The following is a 13,036-nucleotide window of genomic DNA, read 5'->3' as shown; positions in this document are numbered from 1 at the left end:
GGCTACGGGTGAGGGCAGGGAGGGGACCGGGGAAGGCGGTGGGAACCCCCACGCGGCCCGCCCCGGCCTACCGCCTTCCCCTGTGTGAGGGGAAGGCCCCGCTCGTTGCCACCTCCTCTTTCCTCATGGGTTTCTTTTTCTCTTCCTCTTCAGGAGAGAAAGGAGGCCTGGTCTCGGTTGGGTATGGAGACGACGACTTCACCCGCTTGGATGGGGACGAGGACGGGTATGAGGAAGAAGATGATGAGAACAGCAGGCAGTCAGTAAGTACCTGTCTGCTCCGAGAGCTTGCCCTGCTCCCTTTCACGTGTTGCAGAGGCTTTTCTCTCTCCAAGGAAAGCCTCTGACCGGTAGCCCAAGCTGGAACCCGGAATATCTGACTCCAGTGGGGGTTTGAGCACTCTCCAAATACTGTTATTCACTTTGTTTTCAAGTAGAAAGCATTTGCCTTGAATCCCATCAGCAGCTTGACGCAGTTTGTGTTGCTCGTTACTAACTTTGTTGATGCCATTTGACTCTTTTATGGGAAAAAGGCTGGTACAAGTCAACAGCCACACTAAATGAAAATTATTCTTTAAGTGTAGTTGACATGTATGAGAAGCTTGTAAAACGAATGTGCTGTTGCATGGTCGGCTGGAGGATTAAAAGGAATAAAGTTCTGTGATGTCTTAAATTATTCTTTTGTGTATAACTAAACCCACTCACTGCATCAGGTTATCTTGATGTAACAGTGTCCTGTGTAGACGTGAGTGGCTTTTGTTTGTCATAGGTGCATGGCATGTGTAAAACATCACCTAAATATTGAGATAATTGGTACATTGCGAGACAGGGCATGTAGCTCACTGCCTATGAGTGCAGCTGTAATACACAAAAGGATATATAGTTCTGTTATGTGTCTGCAAGAGCAAAACAATAAGTTTTGGGGGAGTGGGGAGGGAGGTTCTTGTCTCCTTTCTTTCTCATCAACCTTTTGCTTACCACCACATTAAGAATGTGTCATCTTGTCCCTGTTCTATTTTTTTGGCTACACGGTAGAGGAAAGAAATAGAGCTATGTTACTATAACCTTTCCTCGTTGAAATCTACTTTGTGTGCATGAGATCAGTCTCTTATGAGACATTCACTGTTTCAGCCATCTGTTTTCCGAAGTAGCAGACAAGAAATTTGTCTCTTGTTGTTGCTTTGGTTATGTTCTGTTGCTAACTGGAGAAGGTGCAAGTGGTAGCATTCAGGGTCTGCTCCTGGCATCTGGCTAAACAAAGTAGTGAAGCTTTTTTACTGTTTTAGTAATTCTTCTTTTTATATCCAAAACTTCTAGACTCCCCTTCAGTGAGATCTCTTTAGTTTAAAGAAAGTGGTAGGTGTGATCCAGATGCTTGTCAAGATCAGCTGTGTTTATTTAGCATTGACAAATGGGCAGGTAAATGGAGTAGCCTTTATTGCGTGCACAATTTTCAGTGCAGGTGGCAGCTGTCCATTGTCTGGGAGGTACAAGTTGCCATTCGATCGAGTCACTCTGGTGTCAGCCCGTAGGTCTCGCATATATTTGCAGTTACTGTACAGATCTGCACAGGTTACACAGGCTGCCTTCTCTCCTGCTCTTGTTGCAGGAGAGCAATGCTTGGTTTTTTGCATTAAGTATTCTTTGAACAGAATTGAGAGCTGCTTTGATACTGGTTGTTCTAGTAGCTTATATTGGTTATGAGTTGTTTTTAGAAAGCAGTGCGAGTTGGACTCAGGTTGTCCTGGGCTTTTATCTAAACAACTCTGTGCTTATATTATCTACCTTAACAGTGACTGAAAAGCCTCTGTTTTTTTCAAAGGCAGTTCTCAGTAATGCTTCTTTGTTTGTTGATGTTGTTTCAGTGATAACCCCTGCTAGGTTAAGAGATTTTGGGAGCTGTTTCAATTACCTGTCTATAACATGAATGATAGAACCCATTGTTGCTTTCTTGAAAACGACTTTTATCTTTATAATATAGGTGGGACTGTGGAGGGGAGAGGAATCTCATTTGTAATAAACACCAAGTTACTTGGTACTATGGTTCTTTTCTAGTTACAAACTCACTGTTATTAAACTTTGATAGTTAGGACTGAATTATTGGCATATGTGCATCTTTCAGAAAGGTAAGCTGGAGAGTAGCTGAAGTGAAGGAGTTTGATGTCTCACTTCTGTGGGATATGCAAGTTAATTCAGGCAAATTAAAACTTACTGACATTATTGTGTGGTCAATCTCTAGCTTGCCTTGCCAGAACTTGCTCGTGTGCTAATACTCTGAGGTGGGCATTTTGTTGTAAACTCTTCCTTTCAGTTGCATGTAATCATCTCGCTGCTTTTTTATTTTTCTTTTTGAAGCTGAAACACCAAGTTCTTGTTTTGGGGCCAAAGTTGAAATTTGTGGTGAAGTTTGGAGGAAAAAACATTCTGCTGAGTTGTGTGAGCATGAAAAACATTTTCTGCTCCTTAAACTTGTTTTGAACCCGGAGTATGTGTTTATGTCTAGAAAAGGTAACTCTAGGATCCCAGTGAAGTAGCTCATAGGGCAGTGGAACAGTAGGCTTACCGACCAGTTGGGACCAAAGCCGGAGCTTACTGCTCACGTGGTGTAGAATTTTACATGGGGCTGAGTTCAGTATTTTAAGCTCTCACAGGGAGAATCTTTCCCAGTTCTTTTGTTTATTTTTGGGTAGAAATAAAAACTGAATGGGGTCTGTTACCTAAAACAGTGAAATTTGTCAGTGGTTCCCTTCTGTGCAAGTTGACGTCATCTGCAAACGAGGCTACGAGAGCACTACACAAGTAAGAAAGATGTGGTGTCTGCTGGCATCACTGGATCCTGGGAACTTGGTGCCAGGCCAGACCCTCACCAAGCTTGCATGTTTGGTTGGATGGCAGGCCAGCTATGTGTCCTCTGTGTGCTGCTGATGTATGCTTGGGAGTATAATAGATCTTGCAAATGCTGCTTTTTCTGTGAGTATGCTAAACAGGGGCGAGTGCAAAAAGCCTGCCTGCCAACTGGAAGACACAGAATTATCAAATGACAAATGCTTTTTTCCCAGTTCAGTTGCTTCTTATTGTCTAGTTCTGAGCATTCAGGAGCTGCATGAGTTTGCTGGGGGACATCTGCTAGTGAGTGATGCTTTTGCCTAAAAAAAAAAAACCCCAAAACCAAACACTTCTTTCCCTGACTGTAGGGCTTGTTTTCTGGTCGTGAGTGGGTTGGGCAAAACTACCTTTCGTGGAAAGGGTCTTGGACTACTGCTGGGCTGCTGAATGCGAGCCCTTTGCTGTAAGTGCAGTTACTTGCCAAGTCTGCTCTTTAAGCTTAATCCTGTAAATTCTTGTCTTGTAGGAAGATGACGATTCAGAGACTGAAAAACCTGAGGCTGGTGACCTAAAGGTATTTGAAAGTGTGGTATGGTGGTGGGCGGGAAGCTCAGTACAAGAGGAATAAGTCTTAACAGCATGGCTTGGTGTTCATTTGTGATCTTCCGTAGCTAGTTTCATACTTTCCTTTTTGTAGCTGTAACGTGTTTTTTTGACTTTAGTTCTGGCTTCTGCCGAAGGTAGTTAACCAGTTAGGCTACGGGCTGAGTCACGATCCAGATCTGCATTCATGAACTTAGTCGTCTTGTGCATTAGATCTGAGGTAGGTTTTCTGACAGCATTTCACCTATTTTGCAGTGATCTGGGAGATGTAGTATTCAGTACAGAAGTCTCTTATGACTAGTGTTAGTTGGAATACTTTCTTTGTTTAGAACAACTTAATGAATAAATGATCTTAAGCTCCTAGAGGTCATGAAATGTGTCAAAATCAATTCAGTTGTCTCCAGCTCTCTTTCTGTCCTTCTGAATGAAGCAGTTTTATAAAGGTTGTATTTAAAATTAAAAAAGTGAAATAAGATCCCCAGATGATAGCTATCATAAATAGTTGAAGTCATCTTTATCTTGGGATTACATCTTGTTTCTGCTGAACAGCAGGTGCTTAACAGCACGTAGGAACATACATCAGGCTAAAAGCTGGAAGACAGACAAAAGACCAAATCCGTTTGAAACTTTATACAAAACTGTGCTCAATTTTTATACTAGTTCAGTCCCCCATGCAATATAGGCAGTGTTGTGGGATACTGAGTGAATGACAATTGCAAGGGCCTTTTTTTATCCAGTAGCTTCCTCAAGGATGCAGACAGTCTCTAAGCTCTGCTAAGGAAACCAGAGGACTGTGCTGCAAACTGAAATTCTATAGAGCATTTGAATTAGCATAGGGCTTTGATAGGACAAGATGAAGGCAAATGAATGTGTTTAGCTATTCTGCTTAAATTAGTTTTATAGCAGCACCTTCTTCCAGTTTCCACAATATTTTTATGGGTTTAGAGTGATACACGGTTGAAAATCTTGGCAGCTGTACTGTGGCTGGTAAAGCCTTTTGCATCAGTGTGTGAAATATCATTAATGGCTTTGGCATACAGCTAGGAGGCACTTGGAAATGGAATGTACTGTCTCCTTTCCTTGTTGCAAGAAAAATAAATTACCTTTTTTTGGAAGAGAGGAAGAGGTAATCTCTCACTTTTATCCTTTTTCTACTTCTAAATTTGTGCCATTGTGGCTGGTAAGCATGCTAGCAAGATGTTTCTGTAAAATCTGCTGGATTCAAATGTGTACTGTGAAAGAAGAATAGATGGATTTTCCTTAAAAGAGAAATTTGGCATACATCACCACAGCCTCTGTAGTAGCACCTTGTTGCGATTGTATGCATTTCTATCTCCTCTAAAAGGGCTCTAGGACTTCAGGGAAATGGAGAAAAGATCTGGCAAGGAGAGAAAGAGTAAAATCGGACTACAGTAGCTCTTGTCTGAGTAATGATGCATTACAGAAATCTTACCACTCTATTGTGTGGCTACTGATTTAATATGTTGCTGACGTTTCGTGTTGGCTTGTTTAAAAAGCCTCTTGAATTCAGTGAGTTCTATGTGATCCTGTCTAGGTGCATTTTGCCCTTCTGAAGGAGAGCTACACATGGCCACAGAGCAGTGTTTCAGCTTCAGTGGGGAAGCAAAGAAACATTGAACATATTAAAAGCATTTGGTATCTTGGGTACACTCTACAGTAGGAACTCTGCAAGAACTGAAAATGTATATTAAAGTTAAACTTTAAAAAAAAAAAAAAAAGTAAAATGTAATTCCTGCCATCATAGCATGGCATGAAAGGTAAGGATTTGAGAAGAATGACAGGGAGGCAAATCTGAACTTCAGCAGTTTCAGACTTCCATGTCATCATTAATAGATGTCTTCATAGATAAATGAAAAAGGGAATAGCCTCCTCTGGCCTTTTGGGTTTTTTGAATTCGAGCTAAATAGCCAGCTGGCACTTGGGGGAGAGGTAGAAGCACACCTTTGCTACGCAGCGTACTGCAAGGCAGCCCAGTGCTGTGCTGGCAATAGAGCAGGTGTGTCGCTGTACGGCATTCTGTGGGGCATTGGTGGAGTTGCACTAGCCATGCTGTTAAGAAATTCACTCGGGATGGGGGGAGATGGAACATCATTGTAAAAGTAGTTTTACTTGGAGCAGTTGCAAATGTTTCCTATCCCCCTTTTCCACCAAGTGGCAGTGTTCTCCTTGTTCTTCCTTATTGCTTGAGCTTGCAATATCTATGACAGCTAGTGAGTAAGAGTTGTAGTTACTGTAAATCCAAAGTGCGGCAAAAAGTGAGGCACTTGATTATAACTTGCTAACACTTTTGGATAACTTTATTTTGTTTTGTCCCAGCTGACTGCTGTAGTTGTTCTTGCTCTATCAATTTCATTGTAAGACATCACAGATCTGGAAACATGTTTAAATAGATATCACAGGCTCTTTATATATGGCTAGGGCTTTTCCAGGGTCTGAATCTACTCTATGCAGAAGGTAAATCCTTTAGAATGCATGAATGAGGTAAACCCATTGCAATTCATCAGTTAATCATAGTCTTTTCAAGCCCTGAATATACATTCAGCATTTGTTTTAGTGTTTGCCTCTTTGTACATATGGTGAATGAACTACTTTGAGATTATGTCTTGAATAACTGACCAGGATACTTGAGCCAGGTTGTGTGGAGAAGGAGTTCCCTTGTTGCTGGTGCATCCTGTGATTTGGCCTCATTCTGCACTTGGATAGCACCAGACACAAAATCTCCAGAAGGTTCAGTTGGTGTCAATTGTGGGTATAGAGGAGGAGACTGAAAGTGGGGAATGATGTAAAAACTGTCTGGTAAAGTGGTGGTGGGGAGAGTGGAATTTGGAGCCTGCCTTGAATAGCCCCAGTAGGGTGGGGTAGAAAAACATCTCCCCATGGTGTTTATATTTATCTCAGGTTTTTGTCTTGATTCCAGGGAATATGCCCTTGTTGATCTTGGTCAATCATCTGAAAATGTTCTTCCAGAGCAGACTTCTGGCCCATGGGATTCTCTGTTACTGAGCACCTGTGAACTAGACCCAAACACTGTGTGCTTGCAGCAGAAAGCAGAATCCTCCTCTTTAAGTAGCGAAGTCAGATACCTTGCATCCTGTAACTGCATTTTGAAGTGCTTCAGGGACTCATGGAAAGTGGGAGATTTCATATCGAGGTAGAACTAATTGCTCTTCCAAATTTCACTCTGGGAGGATGTGCTCTGGCTCTGGAGCAGGACATATTTGTTAGTGACCAAAATCACTTCAGGGGTTCCTGGTTTTAAGTGAGCAGTCACCAACTGTAAACAAGCAACTGTCTTAAAAGCACTTCAGAAACAAAGCCTTCTGCTTAGAAGGGAAAAAAATGGTCAACAGAAGCTGTTGGCAAAGACGTGGTGTTAAAGATGGACTCCCACAGCACTGTATGTCTTTTCCTCATATAATGGAGCTGTGGGTACAAAATAAAGGACATTGTGGGAATGGGTGTGAAATTTGGTGTTCTGCTGGCATTGGTTTGGAATGATGAGGGTTAATGGGCTGTGCAGTGAGTGCAAGTTGCTTGGGCTCTTGCCAGCAGCTGGCTATGGTTACAGCCTTGATGCAGTAACAAGATACAAGCCTTCAGAGCTCACTAAATGGACCAGTCCTGCAGGAAAAAGGAAAATGAACCTTAAATGAAATGTTGACCTTGTGCTCCAGGTCTCACCTGAGGGGTTCTGGTGAATAACGGGTTGCAAGCATTGATCAAGGACAGAGCCCAGCCCTGCAGCTTGGCTCACTGGAGGTTTTCGCAGGGGGAAATCATTAACTCTTGAGCCTTGATTGTGGTATCAGGACTAGCCAGTGTGGGAAAGTGGATAAATATTGCCACTCCCTTGGCAAGTGAATGCCTGACACATGGTAACAGTTTTTCAAAGCAAGTGGCTACTCTGATGTTTTCCTTTTCTTGTTTTGTTTTAAGGGTCCCCTCTGCATCCTTGTGGCATTACATGGAGAGGCAGCCAAACTGGGATCTGGCAGAAGGGTGTCAAATTTTCAGAGGAGTACTATGTTTCTAAGCATGTCTAAGTACCTCCTCTTTACTATGTTTAGCTTTTATTGATCAAGCATACCTGTAAAGTAATTTTACTGTGTTATGATGCATAGGTGTCTACTAATACTTAGAGGCTTTTGATTGCAATGGTTTTTTTATCTTGCCTGCCCATTAACCTGTTTGTTTAAATACCAAAATTATCTTCATTTAAAGTAAAAGCAGTAAGTGCTAAGAACCAGTAAATGGGGGTGTGTGCAGTAATGTAACCCCTATAATTAACTCTTATTTTGATAAGGCGTTTAATTTTTCTGAATTCAGGAAACATTCATCAAGCCAGATTCTCAAAAGATGCCTGAGCCTACTAAATAACTTTCACCTCAAGTATAACTGTTCTGCTCCAAAGAAGGGGAAAAAGTGTGTTTGGGAAAAGTTGTATCATCAAAGCACTGCTGTTCCATTTAGGTACTCCATGGCAAACTGTATAAAAGGAGCTGGCATTAGTAAGCTTTAGAAATTAATTTTAATCTTTTACTGTGGCGGTGGCAAATTATGAAGGTTGCTTAGGAAACACCAGCCCTTGATGCTTTCAGTTGCTGAGAGTTAGTCTTAAAAATTCTACTTAGAATATGCTAAAGGTCATATAACTGAAGAACACGTATTAATACTGCTGTTCCACCCAAAAACAGTGCACTCTGCAATGGCTGAAGTGGCTGTGTATTAGTCTTCTTGTGGTGGCTGGATCTGGTAGGATATAACTGGTTTCTAAGTGTGTTGTAGAAAGGCACTCCCAATGTCTCATCAGAAACAAAAAAAATTTCATTATATTCTTCCCCCACCCCCCGGCTTTTTGGTGCTATCTGGGTTAGTATTGGCCTCTGCTGGGCAGAACTGGCAAAAGAGCAGCTGTATTTTAAAAATGGCTATATGTTATGCATGGCTGTGCTCTGTATCTCTTTGTAAACACTTTTGAAGTGTGAACTGTGCAGTTTCCAGGACTGGGGTTAAGGTTAGATCTCCAGTGAATTGTTTCCCACTCATTCCTTTGCCTGTGAGCACAGCCTGAAGGTGCCAGTGATAAGCACTGCAGTCTCAGATTCATCTTTTTCTGTATTCTAGCTTCCTTTTAATATAATTGTGTAAAATGCTGTCTGCGCTTCCAACTCTACATATTTTTCCCTAGTTTTAGGTTTGGCATGCTGTTTTCCAGTCGAGGGAACAGAGAGTTTAGCAATCAGCGTTACATGCAGAGAGCCTTTAGGGGGAGTAGAGTTAACTCAGCTTCTAATGCTGTTGTCTACACTATTACAGGGAGTGCTCAAACATTAAAACAGCTGATACCTGGTTCCCATTTTTTAAGTAGGTGGTTGACCTTAGTTATTGCCAGAGAATATCAGTGGCAGTTAAACAGTTTTGCGTGCAGGAAAGAAAGCAGCATTTGGCATCTTTGATTATTTTGCCCCTTGCCCCACGTATTTCTGTGTCTCCAGCTCTGTCTGCCTGAGAAGGAGATAGATCACAGCATTGTTAGTCTCTGAAGCTGGCTTACCTACTTTAGAGCTGCTGGCTTCAATCCAGCTCTTGAGCTGTTTGGAAGATGAGACATGTCCACGGACATGCTTGTTCTTTCCTCCCCGCCAGGCATACATGCTGCGGCAGACTCTTCACTCCCTGCAGTACTAAATACCACAGATTATTTACACAGGTGTGGCTTGCCTTTCTCCAAAGGAAGAGCCAGGCTTTTTCTGTTTGTCTTTAAACTTGAAGAAAAGTCCTTTCTGGAGCTGCTTCCCCTTGCATATTTCACCTGATAAAGGTCTAAGTTCTTCAAGTCCAGTTCTGTTGTTGCAATTATTTCTGTCTGCTGTACTGAAATAGGCTGTTCAGAATTTGCATGTCGGTGCGTGTCAGAGTGAGAGCCTGAACAGTCAGCAGAGATGGAGGATTGCCTCAAATACCAACAAATATCTGAAAATAGCTTCTTCCAGCTTCCCTGTTCTGGGTACGGAAGGACCAAAATCTGCAAAAACTCCGTGGGATCCATTCATGGAGGAGCGCATATCCCATTGAGGATACTTGCTTTTACACCTTGCCTCTACTCCAAACCATAAAGAAGAATTTTTAGTATTATGTACTAGGGAAGAAAGCTTGTGCAAGAAGTTAATTTTGTCAGCTCTCCTGAGCCTTTCCTTTGCTGCTGTGAGGCTTACGATTTCTCACAGGCCAGCTTCACCTTCTACTTGATTCTGCACTGCAACAATCTGTAAAAAAAATAAAATCATCAAAGTAGCTTGACACCTCAAGCCCTGTCATGTGGTGCTGATATTTCATCTGTGAATTCCTGTTTCACTGTAGGAAGCAAAAGTGACTTGAAGGCAGAATTTATGGGCTCTGCAGAGCAAGGCATGTCTCTGCAGACCATGGTGGCTTCAGGTGGAGACTGCTGGAAGCTGTGCTACTGGCTGCAAAGTGTGGCAGCTGTTAACTGCTGGTGTGTGCTCCCACGCGCTGTGCAATCTTCCGTGCGGGCTGTTTTGCACACTTACACCACTGCGCCCTGGTTGGTGTCTGTGCTGTGGAGAGGCTGTACTCTGTGGTCTTGTAAAGCACGTGCACAGGGTGATCTGCAAATGTTAAACTTGGAGGGCCCCTAGCATCAGAGAAGGAGAGAGGAGTCAGCCAACGGAAGCAGGTAGCTTTGGGACCAGGGTGCCGTCGTAAGGCAGATGTTGTTAACTGTACCTCCACTTGGAAAGCAAGAGTTCTGGCACACAGTTCCTTGACTGGAAATTACTTCTAAAAAATAATCTTTGTCAAATATTGAGATAGCATATGTCAGGTGAATGGAATCAAGTTTCAAAGAAGCTATTTAAAGGCTTTTATGCTATGAATACTTCCCTTCTAAAGCATTTTCTGACTGAAGTGTTTTGCCAGACCTTAGTTGGGGTTTTCTGGTGTTTCTTCAATGAAATTGAAATGAAATGAAGGTGGATTTTTAGAGTTAATTTAGCTTAAAAACTAAAAGGCAGTGTCAGCTACACACGTTCTTTGTTTTGATAAGATGCTTAAGGAATGTCTCAGGAGTTGACTCTTTCGTGACTTGTTCTTCCTTCCCTTTTGTCTGTGACAATAGTATGTCAAAATAGGTAGGTTTGTACAGATTGTATGTAAGTGTCACTGAAGGTTGGATGTATTGTTTTTTTCCTATAGGTGGCTCCTATAGGCTCTGCTTCTCTTAGTATCTAGATCATGGTCCCTATAGCTTTTTCTTAGTTAAGTTTCTTATCCTGTACTGGGCACTTTGCCTGGAGCTATGTATTGGAGCTGGCAAACAGGATATGGCTGTAGGAAATGGGCTTGTTTCAGGCTTTCTCTTGGGATTCTCCTATCTCACAATACAAGAAAAAAGGGGGGGGGGGGGGAAATCAAAGCACTGTACTACTGTTCCCTTGCTTTCTCTTCTTCTGAATACACTTGACATGCACTCTGCCCTCAGTCTGGTAGCACACCAACATCAGGCAGATCTGGTGAGTGAGACATGAAATAGTTCTTGTCATGTACTTTTAATATTAAATGAGAAGTTTCTGGTGTTCTCTTCCCATAAGCACTTCTGATGTTTGTAGAAAAGCAAGAACATAATCGCTAGCATGTTCCTCTAAAAAAGAAAAGCAAAAAAAAGAAAAAAAAAAAAGAAAAAAAAAAGCACATGATCCAGTGTTTGGAGAGGTCTTTCCCTTGTTGCCTGCATATAAACATTTCACCCACTTGCTCTGGCAAGGCCATCTTCACTATCAGCTTAGATAACTCTTCTAACAATTTATGCTGAGTTATAGAGTTTCTTTCCATCATACTCAGCCAAATGAGTCTGTAGATATGTTAGGACATATGTTATCCACACTCTGGAGATAGTGTGAATTGTAGAGAGGAGGAAAAATTACAAAAACTTACTGCTGGCACTTGCTCAGATGAGAGAAATCCACTGTAACAACTATTGCAGCAGAAGGTCCACTGGCCACTAGTGGAAGGGCTGCACTGAAAAATGCTCTGTATTAGTATCTTCAAACTAATCCACTAGCATGACAACAATGTGACTGGTGTATACATTTTGTGGCTGTCAGTTTAAATTAGTGTTAAACTTCTTTATGTACAAGCAATCAGGTGAAATATGTGGGGGAGAGAAGAAATCCTGCAATGCAAGAGCATTCTCTCTGGAAAAAAAAAGATAAAATGTTGTTGAGGGGTACTGTGGAAGCTTCCTAACTAATTTTTTTAATACTAAGTGGAAGTCAGTGGAAAAGTGAAGCTGTAGAGCTAAGTTGGCTGCAAGTCTGGGAACACAATTGCGTGGTGGCAGATCTGGCATCAACTTCTCCACTTCTTACAATTTGCATCTTATTTAAAGCAGTCAGTTTCTGGTTTTGTGTCTTTTCTGCCTCCCTGTTCAACCATTTCTTCTTGTAGTTTGAAGTACACCTGCACTAACATATGCAACTGCTTCTACGAGAAATTGATGGTTGAATTTGTACCTTCTGGCAACAGTTAAAGCCAACAGTTACGTTCGATGTGAGCTTTGTACTGGATTTACGGATCTTGTTTCAGGAAGGATTTAGCAAGCATTGTTGTAAGTCAGTCCATTCTTTCCATTAAATAAAGCTGTTCTGGGCAAGCCTTTCCAAACTTGAATTCATCAGTCTCAGATTCATATTGTTTTTGCTTCCTTCCTTTAATCTCTGTTCCACAAGGCCAGGATTGTGTTTGGTTGTTTTTATTTTCCATGGAATCTGAGCAGAGACTGTTTTTTATGTAACTGAATGGAAACACTCTACAACTGAAAAGATGGTCTATATTTCACCTCACCAAGGTGAAATCTTAAGCCAAAATGCAGCGCTTTCCTTATGTGTGTACACACCGCCCCACCCCGCCACCCACCCCTTCAGTTTGCTGCTCTCTTTAACTGATTATGATACATGAAAACTGAACCATCAAGCTGGGTTCATATCAGTCAGGCTCTTGCAGGCAGCGCTGTCTTGCCCAAGGCTTGAAGAAAGCATTTGTCTTGGGGAAGTAGAAAAAAGGGAAAACCTTTTCCTGAATGCACACAGGAATAGTAATAGAATAACTGTTTTCTGTTATCGGTGAGCTGATGTGCAGAATTGCTCTTAGAAGCATGGAAATAGTGACTTATGTTAGTGGTCCAGTTAGATGTTAAAAAGTTTTGGTTTTTTCCTTGTTTTTTTTTTTTAATACTTTGTCCATAGCGGTTCACATTCTTCAGAGGCTGTTCTTTGTTAGTCTGTGGATCAGGGGAAAGCAGTCTGCCTCCTGCTTGTCTTGCTGTCTTTCAGTCCTCTTCCAACTTGGCTCTGAACCACCACGGCATCCCTTGACTCCTTTCAGTGGGTCTGTTGGAGCGAGGCCGTCTGGCTTTAGGCCCTTAAACAGTCGATCTTGTGAGATCTAGGCTGCAAAGTAGGTAGCAGCCAGAAAATCAACTGGCTGAGTGCATGAGAGGAATGAAGTACAGTAGTGCTTTTTTTTTTTTTAACTCAATCTAGCCATTCTTAGAGGTCATCATGTAATA

General features: G+C 41.9%; 1 protein-coding gene across 1 annotated transcript in view; it reads left to right on the top strand.

The window, feature by feature from the left end:
* Positions 1 to 125: 125 nt before the first annotated feature.
* Positions 126 to 13,036, top strand: part of SAP30BP (SAP30 binding protein) — a 30,600-nt gene continuing 17,689 nt past the window's right edge. Inside the window, exons 1-2 of the mRNA XM_009577691.1 lie at positions 126 to 263; positions 3,353 to 3,400. Coding sequence (XP_009575986.1) covers positions 126 to 263; positions 3,353 to 3,400 — 186 coding nt within the window. The remainder of the gene's footprint in view (positions 264 to 3,352; positions 3,401 to 13,036) is intronic.

Source organism: Fulmarus glacialis, unplaced genomic scaffold (assembly GCF_000690835.1).
Source record: "Fulmarus glacialis isolate BGI_N327 unplaced genomic scaffold, ASM69083v1 scaffold42165, whole genome shotgun sequence".
In the NCBI taxonomy this organism is placed as follows: domain Eukaryota; kingdom Metazoa; phylum Chordata; class Aves; order Procellariiformes; family Procellariidae; genus Fulmarus; species Fulmarus glacialis.
This window is presented reverse-complemented; position numbering and strand designations above follow the sequence as displayed.